Below are 24,083 nucleotides of genomic sequence, written 5' to 3' on the forward strand. Positions count from 1 at the left end.
TGTAAGCGGTATAAATTTAATGCACCCCCTGATTTCTGTTCAGGATAAATCCCGATTAAAGTGAACAACATTATGTAGACCACTGTTGCAAAAACCTGCTATTGATGCCTTTGAGACAGGACTGCAACATCTTGCTTCGCAGGCACGCTTGGTGTAAAATTTCAAGTTTCCAGATGGACCTGCAAGGAAAATTATTACAATACACTTGAAATGGGAGCTCTGTGGGGAGCAAGTGAAGAGGATGCTGGCAAGTCTTAACGCCAGCAGAGTCTCAAAGCAATTTGCGACGTGACCCAAAAGAATGTTCAACCTCGCACATGTGGTTGTGTGTCCACCCTTTTGAAGGAGGTGGTGCTTCTTTATAGTACAGGAAGTTTCACGAGTTAAGAGCCAAACTTTAAAGGGACAAGGAGCATATCAAGGGATTAGGGTTATACCATATAGCATCCTGCGGCTTTTCATTAATCCTAATATTGGTGTGCTGCAGCCTATGCGGAGGTGTATACTTGGTGGTTAGACAATCTCAAGTTTTTTATTCGACACCGTTCCAGATTTAGTATCCGTAAAACGTGGACAAGTGTCGAGTCTCTTGTACCTGAGATTTAGTTGTATGTTCTGTAATCAAGTGAAATCCGCTGTATTGACTTTCTGTTGCTGGTTAATTGTTGGCTTATAACTAAGAAGCGGGTTTATTGAAAATAAGTTGTATGGTGTTCATCTGCCGTCTGAAGTCTAGGAGAACATGTGAGCTTGTCATTTTTAGTGAACAAATGACAGTAACCAGGTGTCCTGTTTGCCCCTAGGCAATGTTACATTTGCTAGATATTTTGCGTACAAGGTCATACTTTGGTTTGTAGAGAGTGAGCATTTGCTTAGTGGAGCTGCCCTTAATGCTGAGCATGAGAGAAATTTCTGTTGGAACTCTAGAATTGTATCTTGAAGTTAGTGTGACAACAATTAGTATTTTGTCTAGGATTTAGTATGGTATTGGCTTCCTTAATTCTGTCACAGTACATAAGCAGTTTCACTTACAAGACTCGTCTCCATTCAAACAAACACTGTGGGATTTGTTCAGTTATATGATTGAAGGTATTTATCAATTTGTCTTGTTCAAATTGGAGAGCCTGACTGTAGCCCTGTGAGGAATGGGCAGACTAGATAGCTTCTGAAGCGGGTGAGAAAAGAAATAAAATCGCTACATAAGAATATTCCTTGTATCCTGATTTAGCACAGTAGTCGTGAACTACTTTATTTTCTACTACTTGAGCAGTAGCTATACAGAACTATTGTAAATAGTGTGTGTTTATTCTTACTACTTGGGACATGTGTTTAAAGAATATATTCAATTAGAAGTTGCATTTTTGAATCTCTGTTCTAGCAGTGTGCATGGACCTGGAGATTAACATAAGCAGGCGTAGGCCCTTCGAGCCTGCTCTGCCATTCAATATCATGGCATCAACTCCAGCTTCCCGTACTGTTCCCCATATCCCTGATTCCCTTGGTATCCAAAAATTTATCAATCTTTGTCTTGAATATACTCCATGACTGAGCATCCATAGCCCTCTGGGGTAGAGAATTCCAAAAATTCACAACCCTTTGAGTGAAGAAACTTCTCCTCGTCTCCGCCCTAAATGGATGACCTCTTATTCTGAGGCTGTGACCCCTGGTTCTAGACTCCCCAGCCAGGGGAAACATCCTCCCTGCATCTACCCTCTCAAGCTCCTTAAAAATTTTATGTTTCAATGAAATCACCCCTCATTCTTCTAAATGCTATGGAATATAGGTCTAGTCTACTCGATCTCTCCTCATAGGACAATCCCCTCATCCCAGGAATCGGTCCAGTGAACCTTTGCTGCATTCCCTTCCTTGGGCAAGGAGACCAAAACTCTACCCAGTGCTCCAGGTGTGGTCTCACCAAGGCCCTAGAATAATTGTAGTAAGACTTCTTTACTCTTGCACTCCAATCCCTTTGTAATAAAGGCTAACAATTATCCTACTTGAACTGCTACTGAATTAAGTGTGGCCTTCCACTATGCTCCTATGCTTGTATCGGACAGCTGGAAAATGTTACAAACCAGTAATTCGGCAGGTTGTAACCACTGAATCAGCTTTACTAACACAGTTGGGTAACATTATATAATCGAGAACTGGACTAATACTGGAGTATGAGACCAGTGGGATTTATAACCTATCGGTGGAGCTCTTAACAGCTCTTCTCAGCAGTTAAGCAGTCTTTTGAAATAAAACAGTCTTAAGAATGACATAATGATACTGTCCAGCTTTTTTCTGATCCCATTGACAACAGAATTGTCACCTGCTGAATCCCAAGAACACAGGGAAGCAACTTCCCTACGGAGGGATTTTATTATTTTTCTAAAAGGAATAGTGCAAATTTCTTGATCAGTTTGGGCGACCTCTTGTAGATTATTTTATAATGAAAGGTACTGCAGAGGTTTATCATAATGGAGTTAAAGGAAAAAAATCATGAATTTTGAATCACTGGCAGTTTCTGTCACTGGTGCAAAGTTGAACTTAAATCTTGAAAAATGAATAAAACATAGGCTGTAGATTCACCAATCTTCTAAGAAGTAAAAGCTTTCAATCATAAAATATATTTGGGCAATCATAGTGAATAATATTCCAGAGTATTAATATACCAGAACAATTTGTAATGGGTGCTGTATTTCCTATAGTACATATCAAACCATCTGACTGCAGAATCCTAGAGAGATATTGTGCCAGACAGGGTAAGGTTAATGTTAAATCTGATATGGGCTGTATCAAATTCTGACTCTACCTTGTTTGGAGGTTAAATAAAGAAACAGGAACAAGATTGAGATAAGCTGTGATCTTTATTTAAAATCAATGTTTCTCCCTTTCTCCTGAATGTGCTGACTCCTGCTAGGATATAGTTCTATGAGCTTAATCAGTTTCCCAGTGCCTTGCCTAAGTAACCATTCTTCACATGTGAACTAATACAGTGAGTTGATGGGGTATTCGACTGTGAAGGACCTTGCAGGTGAGCCTGACGCTGTTATTTAACATTAGGAGCCACTGGATGGCAATCAGGATTTGTTCCCCTCTAGCCCAGAACTGGTGAGGCCAATTGTAGCACCTCAAATGAGATCAGCTATCATTATCACCTGGTCCCCCAACGCCTCAAATGTGTTTAAATCCCCTCGTGGTCCCGCTCCTCCCTAACTCTTCACCTTTTCCAGCCCAATCCCTCCCCCTGAGAACACTGCAGTCCTCTAACTCTAGGCTCTTGTACAAACCATTCCCTTTGCCCCACCATTGGCGGCCATGCCTTCCGACATCTAGGCTCTAAACTCTGGAATTCCCTCCCTCCGCCTCCATTTCCTTTTATGACCCTCCTTAATACCCACCTCTTTGACCGCACTTTGTCACTCGTCCCAATATCACATCCTTTGGCTCTGCCTCAGTTTTATTTGTCTGATTTCTGTGAAGTGCACTGAGATTTTTTCCTACATTAAGGAGGCTATATAAATACATGTTACCGTAACTTGGCAAAGACCAAGGATTAAACATTGGACATTCCTGGTCTGTAAACCCTGCGATACTGGATAAACCTGCTGAGCCATTAATTCATTCAAGAAGGATGGATATCTGTTTGGGTTTGCATAGTTAAAGCTTTGTGCCACTGGAACTTTGTGCTGTTAGAATTATCTATAGATCGCTTTAACATTGGTTGCCATTGTGAAATCATCTGAAATAATGAAAAATTAATGAGCTTTAGCATAGGAATGTTTAAGTTAAATTTATAAAATTATTTGCCATGAAACAGGTTTTCACTTTTTTTTCTTTTTCCCTCCAGGTTAAATTTCAGAGTAATCTAACAGACCAGCTGTCTTTGATCCATCGGTTACAAGGTAAGAATTGAGGGATTGGGATATTTTTGGCCAAGTGTTCAGATTTTGGCTACCAATGTAGTTTACCACCTATAACACTGATCCTAGCACTGATGTACTCATAGTACAGGAAACTCTCGATTTACCGGCACCTAAATAACTGGAAATCTCTGTTAACCGGCAAAATTCTGCAGTAGGTTCAGGTAAATGTTACTTCATATTAGTGGCCGTTCCTGGCGCTCTGGCTGTGTAACTGGGGTTCCTGCACCTGTCGCTAAGCAACAGGGACGCCTGGATCTTTTGCTGTGTACGGGGCTCTCGTACCTTTTACTATACCTCTCTAATCCGGACTTTTTGATAAACCGGCACCACGCCGGTCCCGTCGGTGCCGGATAAAAAAGAGTTTCCTGTATTCCCAGCATTACAAAATAAATTTAAAAAACTAAAAAAAATAGCTGGTATATGTAAATGTGACCATGAAGCTGTGGGATTGTTGTAAAAATCCAACTGGTTCACCAATGCCTTTTTAGGGAAGGATATCTGCTGTCCTTACCCAGTCTGGGCCTATATGTGACTCCAGTCTCTCACTAGTGTGGTTGACTCTGAACCTGCCCTCTGGGCAATAAATGCCGGCCTTTCCAGTGATGTCCACATCTTTGAGAATGAAAAATCAATTCCTACCAGTTCGATGTACAATTTCCAACTCTACTATACGCTAACACAATGCACCCTTTCACAACATAAGTCAGGATGGCCTTTGAGGAGTCAAGGGAAAACTAATAGGATTATCTTTAGTGATGATCCTTATTGCTATTGGGTAAAACAACCAGTACAAAAATAATTCTTTCACAGTTAAGGGCCATATGAGACTTGGTAATCTGCATATTGTATTTAAGCACAGTTTAATTATAATCCTATTAGCTTCCAATTTTTTTTAAGCACACTGCATGAGACTGCAATGTCTTAGTCTGGACAGTGTTTGTGGCATTACAATTATGTCAGAGCCCCATAGCTAGTGAACTGAAAAGCCATTAAAGTGTTTCCCTCTTACTGCTATCCAGTGGCTCCCTGCTGGTTGTGTATGTTTAGACTTTTTAGGTGAGGATGGGATTGGCTTTGGTTGTGATGCATTCCACAGTCAAATGGCCTGATGCTGCTCGCTGCCGTGATTAGAATAGCCTTTCAAGGTGTTGGCACCTGTGAAATCATACCTCAACATGTTCAGAAGAGGAAATGGAGGGGGTGGGGGGTGGGGGGAAGAGGAGTTGGGCAATAGTCAGACTATACATGTATTCTCCCACTTTGACTTCAAACTTGTTGATTGGTAGCATTTTCATTTTGAAAATGCTGAACTCCCGTGTGATTTTTCTGAGTTGCACTGCTATCGCAGAACTCCTGTGGTATGCGGAGGATCTGCCATGAAGGAAGTTACCTACTGGTGTTGAAACGGATTCTTTTGGTCCTCAATCTGGTTCAGTACAAACACTGAGTCGAATACTGGTGGAGTTCAACAGTTTTTATTCCGTCATCCCGGGAGACTTACTCTGATACAGCACAGTCCTGACTCCAGAAGAGTCCCGACAGGCTAAACCAGAGCAAGCAATCTTTCATACAGTGTGCCACATTATTATACTTGCATTTGAGAAGACATTAACACATCGTACAGTCTGCACCAATCCCGAGCTGTACACGTATACATTTAATTTGATTTCCTGGCCTGGCAGTATGAAACAAAGAAGTTACATTTCACTGGTCTATAGTTAAGTAAATATGCTGGTAATGGTTTCACGATCACCTAATCATTATGGTAATGCATTTGCAATCATGGTAATGTGTTTTCTGATCGCCTATTGTCTGTATAACCTCTGCACTCCGCCCTACACTGTTTCCACCAGCAAGGTGTGACATCGTGGGTGCCAGCCATATTAGCAGCCACAGATCAGTTTAGCTTCTTTTATTTTACTTCCTGCTGCCTTCACAGTTTCTTGAGTTAACATGATCATTTCTTACAATATGCAAGTGACTCCGCGATGTCGACATTTCACCACCATTTTATGCTGACAGGATCCTCCATTTTAGATTTTGTTACCATATTTTGCATTCTATATCCTCACTGGAGATCATCACTTTTATGATGGCAGTATATGTCATGAATACATCGGAACAGGAGTAGGCCATTCATCCCCTTGAGCTTGTTATGCCATATTGTAAATTCATAAGTCATTGTTTTTGTAATGAACTATTGCATAAACATGAAGATAGATACCCTTATATGGCTTCGAAAGGGGCGATCCCATGGGTTGTATCCCAAGTGTCACATTGGCATCAAAAACATCTCCATGATATCTATTGTCATTTTCTTCTTGTGATCTGTGCTTATTCCTATGGTATGTTGATACTTCAGTTTGAGAAACATAGAAGATAGGAGCAGGAGTAGGCCATTCGGCCCCTCAAGCCTGCTCTGCCATTGAAATATATCTAACTCCTTGAATATATTTAATGAATTGGCCTCAACTGCCTTCTGTGGTAGAGAATTCCACCGGTTCACCACTCTCTGGGTGAAGAAATTCCTCCTCATCTCAGTCCTAAATGGCTTACCCCTTATCCTTAGACTGTGACCCCTGGTTCTGGACTCCCCCGCCATCGGGAACATCCTTCCTGCATCTAGTCTGTCTAGTCCTGTTAGAATTTTATAAGTTTCAATGAGATCCCCTCATTTTTCTAATCGACCCAATCTCTCTTCATATGTCATTCCTGCCATCCCAGGTATCAGTCTGGTGAATCTTCGCTGCACTCCCTCCATGGCAAGAACATCCTTCCTCAGATAAGGCGATCAAAACTGCACACAATACTCAAGGTGTGGTCTCACCAAGGCCCTGTACAACTGCAGCAAGACATCCTTGCTCCTGTACTCAAATCCCCTCGCTATGAAGGCCAACATACCATTTGCCGCCTTAACTGCCTGCTGCACCTGCATGCTTACCTTCAGCGACTGGTGCACAAGGACACCCAGGTCTCGTTGCACTTCCCCTTTTCCCAATCTATTGCCATTCAGATAATCTGCCTTCCTGTTTTGCCAACAAAGTGGATAACCTCGCATTTATCCACATTGGGCAAATGCAGTATAATCACCCAACCTGTCCAAATCATGCTGGAGTTTCTCTGCATCCTCCTCACAGCATGCACGCCCACCCAGCTTTGTGTCGTCTGCAAACTTGGAGATATTACATTTAGTTCCCTCGTCTAGATCATTTAATATATATTGTGAATAGCTGGGGCCCTAGCACCAATCCCTGTGGAACCCCACTAGTCACTGCCTGCCACTTGGAAAAAGACCCGTTTATTCCAACTCTTTGCTTTCTGTCTGCCAACCAGTTCTCTATCCAAGTCAGTACCTTACCCCCAATCCCATGTGCTTTAACTTTGCACGCTAATCTCTTATGCGGGACCTTATCGAAAGGCCTTCTGAAAGTCCAAATACACCACATCCACTGGTTCTCCCTTATCTATTCTACCAGTTGCATCCTCAAAAAATTCCAGTAGATTAGTCAAGCATGATTTACCTTTTGTAAATCCATGTTGACTTTGTCCGATCCTGTCACGGTTTTCCAAGTGCTCTGCTATTACATCTTTTATAATGGACTCTAGCATTTTCCCCACTACCGATGTCTGGCTTACTGGTCTATAATTCCCCGTTTTCTCTCTACCACCTTTTTAAAATAGTGGGGTTACATTAGTTACCCTCCAATCCATGGAAACTGTTCCAGAGTCTATAGAATTTTGGAAGATGACCAGCAATGCATCTACTATTTCTAGGGCCACTTCCTTAAGTACCGTAGGATGTAGGTCATCAGGCCCTGGGGATTTATCGGCCTTCAATCTTGTCAATTTCCCTAACACCATTTCCCTACAAATACTGATTTCATTCAGTTCCTCCCTCTCATTAGACCCTATGTTCCCTGACATCTCTGGGAGGTTATTTGTGTCCTCCTTTGTGAAGACAGAACCAAAGTATGTATTTAATTGGTCTGCCATTTCTTTGTTCCCCGTTATAAATTCCCCTGATTCTGACTGCAAGGGACCTACGCTTGACTTCACCAATCTTTTTCTCTTCACATATCTGTAGAAGCTTTTACAGTCAGTTTTTATGTTCCCTGCAAACTTACACTCGTACTCTATTTCCCCCCTCTTAATTAATCCTTTTGTCCTCCTTTGCTGAATCCTAAACTGCTCCCAATCGTCAGGTTTGCTGCTTTTTCTGGCCAATTTATATGTCCTTTCCTTGGATCTTATGCTATCCCTAATTTCCCTTGTTAGCCATGGTTGCGCCACCTTTTTTGTTTTATTTTTATGCCAGACAGGGATGAACAAATTCTGTAGTTCATCCGTGCGATCTTTAAATGTTTGCCATTGCCTATCCACCGTCAACCCTTTAAGTAACATTCCCCAATCCATCCTAGCCAACTCGTGCCTCATATCATCGTAGTTTCCTTTATTTAAATTCAGGACCCTAGTCTGAGTCAACTACTTCACTCTCCATCTTAATGAAGAATGAAGAATTCGATCATATGATCGCTCCTCCCCAAGGGGCCTCGCACAACAGGATTGCTAATTAATCCTTTCTCATTACATAATACCCAGTCTAAGACGGCCTGATCTCTAGTTGGTTTCTCGACATATTGGTCCAGGAAACCATCCCGTATACACTCTCGGAATTCCTCCACCACAGTATTGTTACTAATTTGGTTAGCCCAATCTATATGTAGATTAAAGTCACCCATGATAACTGCTGTGTCCTTATTGCATGCGTCCCCTTCCTCAGATAATTGGATCATGGAAGCAGCTTGCATTTTTTTTGGCTTTTGAAAACTAAGTGCTTGTGAATACCATTCCTGTAAGGCAGCACTGTGGCACAGCAAGTTGGAGCATTGATCTGCTGCTGCTATTAGGCAAGCTGTGTGTGAAGGATGAAGGGAGCTAATTGGTGCCACAAGTAATGTTGATGTTTATAAACCAGTGATTGAATCGAGTGCCATTAAAGTGACCTGTACTTATTTATAGGTATATATTTGTGGGACTTCTGATACTGAAGCAGTGGAACAATATTCAAGCCTTAAGCAGGAGTCTGTTGCCTGTTACGGTGCAGCTTGCCATTAGAGCCCATTGGTGAGCTGTTGGAATATTGTTTCTCCTTCTAGTGGCACAACCAACCAGCAGTAGCACTTTTGTTTTACCCAGACAGAATCCGTAGCATCAACATTAGGATTTTCTGCAGGTCCTCGTCAGGAAAAGTGGGTTGCGGCTCCAAGTTCTAGAATTTTCTACCCCTTGATTTAAAAGGGCCGTTATAAACTGGTTATTGAAGTAATGACCAAGTGACAAAAAGGGTCTGCAAGCCTTTTATAGATGTCCATACCTGGTGACGTAATTTACAGAATGCTTCATGTATTATTTGCATGGTTCGGATGATCCAGTTTGACTTTTTATTAGAGGGCCTGCTGCATGTGTTAAAATTAAACTAAAACTATTCTTTTTGGTGTAACTATTAATTGACACTACATGTGTGGCATCACTGCAATTTCACCCTGAATTGGTCAATATTAGTCAAGGCATACAATAGGTCATAACTGTGGACAGGCAGCTTGCTGGGACTCTGTTAGAATTCTTCAGTTATGCTATCTGGCCTCTGTTACAAGTACTCTCGTCCCACTTGTCTATTACTGGAATTCAATTAAACTTTAAAAATTGCATATATTCTGTAGCAATTCTTTTCAAAACAAACCCCTTAAATTTTTGTAGGCTGTTTGTACCTACGGGTAGTTAGTAGGCATGGTTGCATAGATGCCTGGTTCTGCACCACACTACTGCAGGGAGGTAGGATGCAAGGTCACATCAGCAGTTCTTCATACGGGTATGATCATGAATGCTTCCTAACATCCTGCTCTATAATACGAACCTGGCTGGGAGCAGTCCTTCTGGTATGTGGTACCAAGGGGCACTGTAAACATGAGAGAGAGAATGTGTATTTTTTTTAAAATGAGTAAGAATTGAATAATCAGTTTCATATTGTCAAGATGGTGGCCGAGACGGTCCGGTGCTGAGTGCGCTCTCCCTGCTTTGGGCGGCCAGCTCGCGCTGCTCGCTCCTGCAACCGGAGCGAAGTGTTCGGCGAGTCGGGCAGAGGCAGTGCAGCGCAGCCACGACGACCCGCTGGAGCACGTTGGCCGGCAGCTCCTCGGCGGGAAGGCATTCCGACTGTGAGGAGGGGAGCCGAGCATGGCGGCCAGAGGCCGAACCGTGAGAGGGAGAAGCAGGCCCTGGGCCGTCGGACCGTGGAGCCGGAGACGGTGAGGAGGAGGCCGCGGCGACCGGAGCATTCACATCCCGACTATGTGTTCGGCGAGTCGGGCGGAGGCAGCGCAGCGCAACGAGCAGCAGCCACGACGTCCCGCTGCAGCACGTTGGCCGGCAGCTCCATGGCGGGAAGCTCGCAGTCCGACTGGGAGGAGGGGAGCCGGGCATGGCGGCCAGAGGTCCGAGCGGGAAAGCAGGCCACCACTTGGAGCCGGCAACAGTGAGGAGGAGGCCGCGGTGACAAGGAGGACAGAGCGGCTGAGGGACATCGTGCTCCCACTGCCACTGGAAGCCATTGTATTGACTTTCTGAACACGGCGCTGTATGAATAGCTGACGCATCCCTACGGGGAGTAAGCATTCCATTGTAATTGTACTTGTGCTGGTTACATATGGCAAATAAAATGGAATTGTATATAGTCTGCCGCCCCCACTCAGTTACTTCAGGCACACTCTCTCCAAAAATGCTCCATTTGCTACAACAGTGCTTCAGTTGAAGGCCACTGCAGTAAAGTGAAACGTAAGTATTTTTAGTGGCCAGTAAGTGCCCTTGGGCTGGAGTTATACTGCACTCAGTGTCCACTCTCGCCAGTTAGAAATAGTGGCCTGAAGCAAGTATCACTCCACAAGATTTTAATGCATTTCCTAATCCTGAGCCCTTTTTGCATTGATACACACCAAAACCACTTTAGGTTGCTGTGCAAGTGCCACATAAGTACATCCTTGGACTTTATTCTGTAGCAGGGATTTTCCTGTGTGATATTGTGTATTGCTGCCCCATTAGTCTTTGGCCGAACTGAAGTGCTTTTCTGTTCCACAGAGCAGCTCACTGAATTGCGACAAGAATTCACGAGGCAGGATGAGCAGCTACAGGAGTACAGGAAAAACTCCACCTCCTTGGAGAAGAAGCTGGAATATGAGAGGTGAAGTACCCATTCTATACAGTTTCCATCTAATAAACCTTAACTTTTCTCTCTCTCTGTCTTTTTGTACTAGTCTCAACAGATTTATGAAGGTGGTCCTAAAGTTAAATTGAGACTTCTAAATTAAAAACTAATATACTCCTCGGCTTCGAACCCTTCAAACTGTGCTTTACCAAGTCTGTACAGCTTGGTATTGACTAGTTTAGAATTACTCCATTTTATTGCCAAACTCTTATTTTACTTTCTAAATTTAAATGAAGCTAGTTTGGTAAAATGTATAAACCAAATTCATCAATAGAGAACAATGAGCTCAATTGATCTCATTCTTGAGTAAAAGCTTAATTCACTTGAGGTTCGGGATGTGTGGTCTGTGCTTCCTATGTATCGTGACATTGTAAATAGATTCAGAAAGAGCGTGCTTAGGATTTTGCTGCACCTATTGACCATAACAGTTCTTCCCCTTTTGATATTAATCCACTCGTTGGTCATGAGCTAGTCATTACATGTAGAGTTCAAGTCAACATTTGATATTTTGGGATTTTGCACCATTTTCCCTTTTTTGTCTGTCAAGTTTATTTTGTTCTGCTTTCTCCACAAATAAACTTTCCACAAGCAACAACAATTGTGTTGATAAAATTTTTTGCTGTGGATGTTGAAGTATGTTTATATTGATGAATCTAAAATGGTGTTCTTGTAGGGTAGTTTGATATGATGCAAGTGAAAATGCTAGTATAATTCCTAAGTCAAGAGGGTATTTCCAAATATTTACCTCTTACCCCAAAATAGTGGTAAAAGGGGAAGGCAGAGAATTTTCCTCTGGCTCTTCTATCTGGAAAAAATGGTGCAAAAATCACACTCTAATGGAATTGCAAGTGTTGGCGACAGTTTATTTTCAATATAAGTAGCTAATACTGTATTCGTGCTTTGAGCAAATATTGATGTGCAACTATATCTTGTAAATGGGATGAGGCAGGCTTGTGAATAAATATTTGTTGTGTGGTGGGGTGGTTTAATGACCTTGTAACTGCTGGCGAACATTGCCTATGCTATAATATAACTGGGAATGGGTTGTTAAACAATAAAACCATCTGATTTTGAAGGAAGTGCAATGTATACTTGAGGATAAATTGATAGACATCATCTCTTTTCACTTGAGGTGGGGGAGCAGATTAAGAGGGGACACGATTCAGGTCTTTAAAATGATTGGAATGCAGAATGTGGATATAAGCAGATTATTTTGACTTCTGCTCCAGGCTTGAGTAAAGGACACGAATACAAACATTTGCAAACTTGAAGTGAGAGCATGAGAGAATTTTTAATGAAAATGGTTTAAAGCTGTACTGATCAAGTTTTTGAAAGGAGGTGGCCAAAACTCAATTTACAAAATGGATTTGAAATTATGGTGATCAGTATAGATAGAGATGATCACGTATTCTGCAGAGCACACAGTTTTGTCTCGTCAGAACCATGGGAACATCAACTGCAGAACATAAGCCATGATTGAACACTGCATTGAAATTTTAGGTTAGTTTTCTAGCACGTTCCCATTGACGCAAAGTGGCTTCTCCAAATGTGAAGGTGGCTTTATAATTGTCCGATACTTAAACACACTAAGGTCAAACGGTGGGAGATCTGGTCAGGAGGCTATCTAGGCACCACTTTGAATTTGCACTGTCTTGGAGTATAATTTCAGCCCTTGTATGTAGCTGCATTTTAAAGGTGTGCAGGCTGTTGGACTGGCTGGATACTTTTTTAAATTTTGTATGAATTTCCTGGCTCTCAACATTTTTAAATGATTTCTTAAGCACTGCTTTATGAAAGCTGGAACATGCACAACTGGTGTTATAACTCTGGTCTACTCATTACTCATTACAATCCACTGATGGCTATCTGAGATCGATAGTTGCAATATTAGATGGTATCCTGCAGTGTTTGCTCTTATTTTCAAATAACCTAATCACTTACAGTACCTGTGATTTTATTATGCAGGTGGACTGATGCACTAAATGTGATTTTAGCTGAGGGCTATCGCGTATGACCGTGATTTCAATAACTGGTGTCTGCATAAGTAAACATTACATTAAATTATACATTTAATTAGGTGATCAAACCAGTCTGAAAATCCTATTTCAGTGCTGACTAGTTTCATGTGTCATCAATTTTAAGGTTTATAATTTTTAGAACCTCATCTACTTTTGAGGAAAAATCCCACTTTTTTAAAATCTTCGTGTATACATCTCGTGTCACCAAGAATTAGGTAATGGTTCAGTATTAGACATTGCTATAAAAACACAACCTAAACTTGTCCAACACCAACTTGGTCAAAACTAAGAACAACTGTACACCAGTTAACAACAGATAACTTGCATTCGTTGATGACCACTTTAAAGTGCCCAATTAGATATACTTGATTTTCTCATTCAACTGTCCTCACTGTTTATCTATTTTGTTTTCTACTGTGTTCTAAGTCTAGACTGTCATCTTGTTTGGTTTGGGATCTTGTGCATTAGTGTTTGCATACCAAAAAAAATGTATTTTCAAATAAAATCAACAGTCGCTTAGTTTGTCAAACTTGGATGGTAACTACTTACATAGAAACATAGAAGATAGGAGCAGGAGTAGGCCATTCGGCCCCTTGAGCCTGTTCCGCCATTTAATGAGATCATGGCTGATCATCCAAACTCAGTACCCTGTCCCTGCTTTCTCCCCATATCCCTTGATCCCTTTAGCCTTAAGAAATATATCCAGCTCCTTCTTGAATATATTTAATGAATTGGCCTCTACTGCCTTCTGTGGTAGAGAATTTCACATTCACCACTCGCTGGGTGAAGAAATTCCTCCTCACCTCAGTCCTACTTGACCAAAATGATATTGGAAATGAATCCAGTTAATGGCCACAAGCCATCTTGATTCAGTCAGATTATTCCTACATCTAAAAACTATGCAAATTTGTAACTGATGCACCAGTCAGGAGTTGCCTGAATTTATTCCCATCTAAATTAAATAATGCAGGAATTAAAGTTATTGTCCCATAGGGTAACACACGAGCTTAGAAGGCTGACTTTTTACCTGTAGGACCTTGATTTGAATCCCGCCCAGAGTGGGGAGATGAAAACCCATTCTCTGCTGGTACAAACAAGAGTTTGCATAATTTCAACCTAATGCTAACTGAGTGCAACTAGTAGAACACTTCATCTAAAACCTGAACACGAATATCCTTCCCTTTGACTATTACAAATTTAAAAAAAAAAAAAAAAAAAAAATGTTTGACTCACTATATGCCTAACATGTTGGAATAATTTTAGTGATGGGCAATAAATGCTGGCCTTGCTAGCGACGCCCATATCCCGGAACGAATAAAAAATAAGTGGTTAAAAGGATATGGGAACAGGGCAAGTAAATGAGCTTGGAACTGTTGGCTCGAGTAAAGGATAAATGCTGACCTGGACTGGATGGGCCGAGTGGTCAGTTTCTGTGTTGTAACCTGTACTTCAATGATTCACCCTTGGTTCCCCCCCTCCTCCCTGTGAATGAAGAAATGTCCTACCTTTGGTTGGCACCAGCTCAAAAGAACTTGCAATGTGGGGAAAATGCAGATGTGAATGTTACAGTAAATATTGTGCCACTGGAATGCTGCAGTTTTATTGCACATTTGATGGGTGACTCAATCTGTTGTGTTCTACCAGAACTTTTAAGTTTGGTTCAACTCCAGTTACAACATAAAATGCATTTTGCTATTTTCAGAAATGCATAAATTTGGCATGTTTTAAAGGGTGGGATAAAGTTTGCTATTCAGTTTCTAAAAAAAAAGTAAATATCTGTTAATGATGCAGATTGAGGATTTCCAGAGTCCTTGTGGATGATTGTGTGTGTGCGCCACAAAAGAAGGGAGTGATTAGTGTATGTGGCTAATTCTCACTAAATACTTAATCATTGCTGGAAACGGGTATTAAAGCACTAAAAACTTCCTCAATGAATGCCAAACATGTAATTTATACAGATCAACTTTGCACTAGAGGGAGCTACGGGTTTTTGTGCTTTGATGTTTGTCTCGACCAGTGAGATTATTTTCTATACAGATTTTTATATGGGTTTATTGAGTGGCAAATGGGTAGATGCAGTTGTCAAAATAAAACTCGTGCCGAAATAACCCGTTTCACAGCATCTCTACATGTTGCCCCTTGGTGATATCATCCGAAAACACAGCGTCAGTTTCCACATGTACGCTGACGACACCCAGCTCTACCTCACTACCTCTTGATCCCTCCATGGTGTCTAAATTGTCAGACTACTTGTCCGACATACAGTTCTGGATGAGCAAAAATGTTATCCAATTAAATAGTGGGAAGACTGAAGCCATTGTTTTCGGTCCTAGCCACTGACTCCATCCCTCTCCCTAACATCTGTCCGAGGCTGAACCACACTGTTCGCAACCTTGGTGTCCTATTCGACCCTGAAATGAGTTTCCGACCACATATGCGCAGCATAACAAAGACTGCCTACTTTCACCTCCTGTAACATCGCCCGTCTCCGCCCTTGCCTCGGCTCATCTGTTGCTGAAACCCTCATCCATGCCTTTGTTACCTCTAGACTTGACTATTCCAACGCACGCCTGGGTGGCCACCCACATTCCGCCCTACATAAACTTGAGGTCATCCAAAACTCGGCTGCCCGTGTCCTAACTCACACCAAGTCCCGTTCACCCATCACTCCCCTGTGCTGGCTGACCTACATTGGCTCCCAGTTAAGCAGCGCCTCGATTTCAAAATTCTCATCCTTGTTTTCAAATCCCTCCATGGCCTCGCCCCTCCCTATCTCTGTAATCTCCTCCAGCCCCCCCCCCCCCCCCACCCCGAGATATCTGCGCTCCTCTAATTCTGCTCTCTTGAGCATCCCTGATTATAATCGCTCAACCATTGGTGGCCGTGCCTTCTGTTGCCGAGGCCCTAAGCTCTGGAATTCCCTCCCTAAACCTCTCCACCTCTCTCTTCCTTTAAGACGCTCCTTAAAACCTACCTCTTTGACCAAGCTTTTGGTCACCTGCCCTAATTTACCCTTGTGGATCGGTGTCAAATTTGTTGTCTTAAAACACTACGTTAAAGGCGCTATATAAATACAAGTTGTTGTTTGAAATTCCATCCCCTATATCTGCTTCATTTTGTGTTGGATTGAGCAGCGTTCTGTTACTCTCCAAATGATGATCAGTCTCGTCTGCAACACAGCAGTTTTCTGATTTGAATTACTCTTATCTAGATTACCTGTCATTGTCTGAGGCTGAATACATCCAATCTGCCAGCTGCTGCAGAGTATCTCACTATTGCCGGCACCTCTTAAGTCTGCCCCCCCCCCCGGTTCTAATGGTTGCATAGCAACCAATGCTATAATCTCAAACGGCGGAGCAACGAGGCAGATCTGTTGAAAGCCGCAGGAAGCATTAATTGTATTCCGATAACATTGCAAGGGGCAGTTCTCGGTGCAAACTACAACCTGGAAATATTTATAAAATAAATGCGACGTCAATTGCAACTGTTAGGACCACTGAAGTTGATGCAGTTTTAGTGCTTGTTGAAAAATGCAAAGACAGGACACACTTGAATTATTGTCTGTGCATTTCTGGGCAATCATAGCATAGTGTACTTTAGAATGCCAAATATTAGAATTTTAGCCCTTTAGAATAGTGTGTCTTGTGAAATCTACAAGATATGTGTAGACGTTAAGCTGCTTAATGCATGTGAAAGAAAGATGTGTTGTGTATATGGTCGATTCTATGTACCCATAGTACTATCTTTTGACTATTTGCATTTTGTATATGCCTCCTTTCCTTTATGTATTTTCCCTCCTTCCCTCTTCTCTCTCTCTTTCTTCCCCCCCCCCCCCCCCCCCAAAAAAAAAACTTGGTGACCCAAATAACTTGCATCTTTATAAGTCTTGATCACCTAAGCTAGCTGCCACATCCTGACCTGCGGTGTTGCAGGCAGGCTTCCTGTCTGTGGGGCGGGGCAGTGCATCACTGCATGTTGCCTGCAACACTGGCAGCTAAAACATGGCGCAGATGATCTCTGTCCTTCTGGACGGGTTAGAAGACTTGCATATTATCTGTAGTGTACCATTGCTGCTATTCTAGGGAATCATGGGTTCCTAGCTCATGTTATATTGAGGCTAAAAATTGATTTAAATGTAATATCCCCCACTTTTAGAATCACCTTGGCCACAAAGTGTCTCATACCATTTACCAGGTACTGTACGAGGATGCTCAGACCAATGCTTCTGTGTACCTTCTGTTGGGACAGCGGAGCCTCCCTCTCCAGTTTCTGTTTAAAATCACAAAGACTGTCCTACAGGCCAATCTCGGCCTCTGGGGAATTTTCTGGAGGGGAATCGTGTATATTAATGCTCTGCAGTACCCATAGAATAAATGTTCTATATTTTGGGGAGGGGAAGGGTGATGTGAAAATGTTCCTCCAAAGAGTTAAACATTGGAGGGGAAAAAGTAAGGTGGAATTTCAGTGTTGCAGGTGTCTGACCTCTGCCCAAACTAGATTTTTTTTTTTCTCTCCAATTCAGTAAGTAAATGAATTGCTGGCAGCTTGTTAAGATGAGAGCTCATTAGTGTTAATTAGAATCATGACCATTTTACAGTGTGTTTAATAGCAGCAGTTTCTCTAATGCCAGCAGCACTATTGCCTTTTGTGAACTCTGTTGCTGTTTCCGGTGTTGCAGATTGTATATGCCCCGTTGCCTTACAGTTCACTGTTTGTGCTGGCGCCAAAGCAGATAGTTTGTTTTATGCTGGGTGAATTTGGAAACAATTTGAGAGAGAATGGTTATAGCACGGAAGAGGGCCATTCGGCCCGTCGAGCCTGTGCCGGCGCTCTGCGAGAGCACTTCAGCTAGTCCCACTCCCCCGCCCTTTCCCCGTAGCCCTGCAAATTTTTTCCTTCAGGTACTTATCCAATTCCCTTTAGGTTTTTTACTCTGACGTCACTCTTTCAAATTCTGCCTGTCTTGAGTTGCTTTGCTCTCGCCACGCTGTTTATCTCCGCTCAGCTCTCTGTTCACTCCCGCTAAGGTCCACTCCTGCATCTAAGTGCTTTAGAAATGCAAGTTGCTGTTTGTGAGCACTGCTTACTGTTCTTGGGGATGTTGTCTTGCAGCCTGCAGTGTGGTCAGCAAATCAGTGCACTTAAGGAGCAATGCGAAGAGAAGATAAAGATTTTAGGGAAAGTGCATGACCAGCCTGCAAAACGTCAAGAAGATTCCATTAAACAAAACCAGGTAAGCTGCAGAGAAAGTTTTGTGGAGCAATATTTTCAGTCCTGTTCAACTGAAAATATTTTCATTTCATGTTGCTGTAGGGTATGCAATTTCAGTTGCTCAAAACTGATTTGTTGCAGTCGAATACACCTGTAGGCAATGGTGAGATAGATGCAAAGTACTGAATTATGGCGCTTCAGTGCACTGCAATGGAATGAGTGTTCAGAGCCACAGTTCCAGACTTGACCAATGTCTTTGCAAGGTTGTGCTGAGTAAAATCCAGCCACCTACTCCACAGGGAGATTGGGGAAACTGGAAGGGAGATGCTCCAGGTAAAGAACTCGACACATTTTACATGCCCAAATTACTCTCCTGCCAACCGAAATTAATAATGAGAACCACATTTATTTTTTGATGGTCTCATGAAGCATGCTTGGTTGGCTTTGAGTTGGGGAGGAATTTCCCAGTGTTTTCCTCTGGGAATTAGCATTAGTACCAGTTGGGGAGCCAGGTGCAAGGTGATCTGATAGATAAGGTGAGCATTGATGGACCTTCCCCATCTGCTTTTCATATCCTTAAATGTAGTCTCCTAGGAAGTGCAGTAATAAATTAAATTTGAGCTGTGCAATTTAATTGAAAAACTGGTGGATAATAATGCAGTATTTTCCTTGTTCATGTATTGCCTATCTCTGATACCCTTCTCTTATTGATCATAAAATCATAGAATGGTCGAGCCCGTGCCGGCTCTCTGCAAGAGCACTTCAGCTAGTCCCACTCCCCCTGCCCTTTCCCTGTAGCCCTGCAAATTTTTTTCCTTCAGGTACTTACCCAGTTCCCTTTTTGAAAGATAAGATTGAATCTGCCTCCACCACCCTCAGGCAGTGCATTCCAGATCCTAACCACTCGCTGCGTAAAAAAGTTTTTCCTCATGTCGCCTTTGGTTCTTCTGCCAATCACCATAAATCCTCTGACCCTCTCTTTTGCCTCTCCTGCCTTCCAGATATAAGTGCTTGTGCATTACTGCGTCTTGTCATGGTAAGGAAAATTCAGGGAGTGCTCCTGGAGGTCAGCAGTTTCAACCTCCCTTTTACTCTGAACACAGTCAACTTAACATTATGATGAACAGATCTGTTTCTAGACTGACCCCTCCTTTCAGTAGCATTTCCTGAATCGCTTGGGAGCTCAAGCAGGGGGTACAGGGCACGAGGATGCGTAGAAATCCTTGGCAAACAGATGTTGCGGGCAGGGGGAACGCTGTCTGCTGAGCAAGTGTCTAGCACACTGTTGATGCTGGCTAGTAGTGTTGCTCTGCCTTTTAATTGCACCTCCCATTTCTCTCTACTTCGGTTACACAGCCCAGAGAGGAGGTGGAGGAAGTGGCTAATCCTCGGAAATCTGACTGGGATTACAAGAAAGCCAAAGTAAACCCTGAGATGGAGCACCAGACTTCTGAGGACAATAAACCCAGCATCAATCTTAATGAAGGAAACAAACTGCAATCTCGCCAAGACGATGACAAGAAATTACCAAGTAAGAGAGGCTTGTAAATAAATCATGCCTTTACGCAAGCTAGCAACTGATTTACTGCCTGTCGGATAAGCGTGTTTGAATAGTTGTTTGTGCGCACAGATACTGATAACTCTGGTTTCACAGCTGCAGTGCAGTATGCCTCTGGGGTATGATTTGTCTTTGGTGTTTGTATGACTGAGCTTTGGAAAAACAAAATTAATCTTTGGGACTATTATTGCTCCATTTGTATTGCATGTAAAATAAAAGTAATATACAAAACATTAACAACATTTCAGCTAGGGAGTAGGAGTGCCATACTGATGTGTGTGTTATATTGAAATTTAAAGATCCCAGGAACTACAAACGCCAGCAAGTTTGTCACCATAATTTTAGGGTAATTGGTTCCCTCTTGGATCTGTAGTTTCGCTATGTGCAGTCACCTTTGCAAAGTGATGGACAACTTGATGTTTTGTGACCTCGACACTGATACTTCACAAAATGAAAACTTGCTGATTGGGGAAAGAGCGGAGCAAATAATAAGACAATGAACTTTTAATGCGAAAATAATATTTAAGTCTCACTCCTAGTACATTTGACTTCAAACAACATAGTTTGAACATTCATTTACACAGCAACTTGGGATGCAACTAAGTCCATGTTCCATACACTTGAGAGCAGAGGAACTTTGGTTAAATGTGACTCTTGCATATTTCACATTAAATACCAATGTTCTATTTGGTCTTTTCCCACCTGATTTTGCTACTTCCTGATCTGATTTTCACATGCTGAGAATTAGCTGAGGCGTATTGCAAATAATGGGCTAACTGTTCTCTCTCTCTCTCTCTCTCTCTCTCTCTCTCTCTCTCTCTCCTGCGCCGCCCCCCCCCCCCCCCCCCCCTGGTCAACGCTCATTCAATTCTTCTTGTGTTGCTTTGACAGTTTCTTGTCTCTTGCAAAATCTGTACCTCTTAGCCTTTGGATTCCATCCAAGTACTCTGATTAGTTACCATCTTTAGCCTCACTCTGTCTCCCATGCTCTTAAAGGGAATTCTCAAATCTCTATTGCTAAAGCTGCCTCCAAGAAGCTGGTTTCCTCTTCCATGCAAACCTTCTTTTCCTTTCAACAACTTTTAACTCACTAAAGCTCATGTCTGTTCAAGACTGGACTCCTGCTTCCATAATCTGAAGATGCTCTTATCGTGTCCCTTGCATTCCTTGACAGAATGCAAGAAAAACTTGTCATCTGATAATGGTGTCTATGGTCAGCACTCCTCTGAACTTTTCTTTTTTCTTCCTAAGCTACATATAAATACTCCTGTACATTCTCGCTGTGTTGAAAACAATATCTTTCTTGCTCTAACGGGTACTTTCCCAGGGCTTTTAAATTGCACAATTCCTTCCTCGGGACTGTCTCTCCAGATTTTCCTTTCTATTGTCAGTGTCAGCTGTGGCTAAGTTGGTAGCGCTCTCGCCTCTGAGTCGGAAGGTTGTGGGTTCAAGTCCCACTCCAGGGACTTGAGCACAAAGCTAGGCTGACTCTCCCAGTGCTGAGGGAGCTCGCTGCACTGTTGGAGTTGCTGTCTTTCAGATGAGACATTAAACAGAGGCCCCATCTGCTCTCGCAGGTGGATGTAAAAGATCCCATAGATTATCTGGTCATTATCACCTTGCTGTTTGTGGGACCTTGCTGTGCGCAAATTGGCTGCTGTGTTTCCCACATTACAACAGTGACTTCACTTCAAAAGTACTTCATCGACTGTAAAGCGCTTTGAGATGTCTCGTGGTTGTGAAAGGCGCTATATAAATGCAAGTCTTTTTATTGCTTCCTCCTTGCTGTTTTCAGCCTTTAGTGGTGTCTTGCACTATGAACTTTATCCCTTCACCACCAGTGCACTGTGGATGCAGCATGTACCTGCAGCAGCTCACCAAGGTTACTTTGACAGATCCTCACTTCCCTGTGGCATCTGTCACCAAGCAGGACAAGACCAATAATGTGTGAACACCATCACTTCCCAAGTTCCCCTCCAAGTCACGCAGCATCCTGACTCGGACATGTATCGTCGTCCCTTCTGAGTTGCTATGCCAATATTCTGGAATTACCGACCTAACACCATTGAGGGAGCACCATCACCTCCATTACTACAACGGGTCAAGGAGAGGGCCCACCGCCACCTTCTCGAGGAAACTATGGATGGGCAATAAATGCCGGCCTTGCCATCATCGCACACATTCCAAAAGGAAACTTATTTATATTATAAAAAAAAAAAAAAAAAATCCTCAACTTGATCACGATTTTCCACCTGAAGAATTGTTGTTTTTAAACATCAATTTTATTACTTTTTTAAATGGTGATTATACTGCTAAAATTTCAGTGTTGTCTTTACAGATCTGGGCAAAGCAGACGATGATGCTGGTATGCCCGGGATAGAAGAAAATGAACAGGCCAAACCCATGGACCTTTTGATTGGTATGTACAAAGAGAAAGAGACTTTCATATTAAATTCATGTAACTTTTCAAGTGTATTTATATGCAGAAAAGATCAATTTCTTTATGCAGTTACATCCTGAGTCGTATGACCAAATGAGCTGGATTTTCCCCAGACTGTTCAGCATTGGTGTAAATATAATTTGTAATGGGATGTGCACTCGGTCTCGTCCATGTGCTGAAACCATCTCCTACTATGTCACACCACTGCTCCCCTGGACACTAGGAACCTAACCACGTGACTGTAGCAGGTGAAGTCAGTGTGGTGCCGTAACTGGCGTCTACTTCTTTGCTTCACTTTTCATTTGTTTCTAACAGCAGAAACTAGGCAATAGGTGGGACCAGCAGGTGTCCTCTTTCTTTCTAATCCTTGAAAATCAAATTACATTATTTTTCTTGCCCTACTTCCTTTCTTTAAATAAATGCGTACAAATTTTTAGAATCATCGAATGGTTACAGCACAGAAGGAGGCCATTCGGCCCGTCGAGCCCGTGCCGGCTCTCTGCAAGAGCACTTCAGCCAGTCCCACTCCCCCACCCTTTCCCCGTAGCCCTGCAAATTTTTTTCCTTCAGTTACTTATCCAATTCCCTTTTTGAAAGCCACGATTGAATCTGCCTCCACCACCCTCTCAAGTAGTGCATTCCAGATCCCAACCACTCGCTGAGTAAAAAGATTTTCCTCATGTCACCTTTGGTTCTTTTGCCAGTCACCTTAAATCTGTGTCCTCTGGTTCTTGACCCTTCCGCCAATGGGAACAGTTTCTCTCTATCTACTCTGTCTAGACCCCTCATGATTTTGAACACCTCTATCAAATCTCCTCTCAACCTTCTCTGCTCCAAGGAGAACAACCCCAGCTTCTCCAGTCTATCCACGTAACTGATGCTCCTCATCCCTGGAACCATTCTTGTATTTGCTTTACTTTAGTTTGATTTCCTTTTCCGTTTTCTCTGTTTCCCCTCTTTTGGTTGGTTCACGTGTCTCTGCATACTCCCCACTAAACATGATGATTCGGTGATGCTCCATAACTGGCTGTTACATAGAAACATAGAAGATAGGAGCAGGAGTAGGCCGTTCGGCCCCTCGAGCCTGCTCCGCCATTCAATACGATCATGGCTGATCATCCAAATTCAGTACCCTGTCCCTGCTTTCTCCCCACACCCCTTGATCCCCTTAGTTGGGTGCACAGCAGATGATCAGGTTCATGCTTCCTCCGATCTCTCTGTCCTGCTGCTCAAGGCACCGTATGCAAGATTCCTAAACTCAATGCATTGCCCATCTCTCTGAAACATTCAAAAAGAGAGCAGACTGGCTAATTACATTGTCACTGACAAACTGGAATCCATTACAGAAATGAAAATATGAAATAACATTGCATCAGCTGATTAGCTTTGTTTATTCCCATGTGTAATGGTTTGAAATGATAGTTTCAAAGTTAAATCTACAGGGAACTTAGGAGAAACTTCTTTACCCAGAGAGTGGTGAGAATGTGGAACTCGCTACCACAGGGAGTGGTTGAAGCGAATAGTATAGCTGCGTTCAAGGGGAAGCTAGATAAGCACATGAGGGAGAAAGGAATAGAAGGATATGAAGAGGGGTGGGAGGAGGCTCGTGTGGAGCATAAACAGCGGCATAGATCAGTTGGGCTGAATGGCCTGTGTTCTGTGCTGTAAATACTTTGTGATAATTTGT

At 42.6% G+C, this 24,083-nt stretch overlaps 1 protein-coding gene across 3 annotated transcripts in view; it reads left to right on the forward strand.

The window, feature by feature from the left end:
- Window positions 1-24,083, forward strand: part of golm2 (golgi membrane protein 2) — an 82,827-nt gene that overhangs the window by 28,151 nt on the left and 30,593 nt on the right. For all 3 annotated transcript variants that reach the window (XM_085968391.1, XM_085968389.1, XM_085968390.1), the window contains 5 exons: window positions 3,836-3,890; window positions 11,043-11,145; window positions 18,300-18,420; window positions 19,755-19,929; window positions 22,295-22,375. In XM_085968391.1, the coding sequence (XP_085824517.1) occupies window positions 3,836-3,890; window positions 11,043-11,145; window positions 18,300-18,420; window positions 19,755-19,929; window positions 22,295-22,375 (535 nt within the window). The remainder of the gene's footprint in view (window positions 1-3,835; window positions 3,891-11,042; window positions 11,146-18,299; window positions 18,421-19,754; window positions 19,930-22,294; window positions 22,376-24,083) is intronic.

This window comes from Somniosus microcephalus, chromosome 27 (genome assembly GCF_052327205.1).
Source record: "Somniosus microcephalus isolate GS21.2 chromosome 27, FLI_Smic_1.0, whole genome shotgun sequence".
NCBI classification, from domain to species: domain Eukaryota; kingdom Metazoa; phylum Chordata; class Chondrichthyes; order Squaliformes; family Somniosidae; genus Somniosus; species Somniosus microcephalus.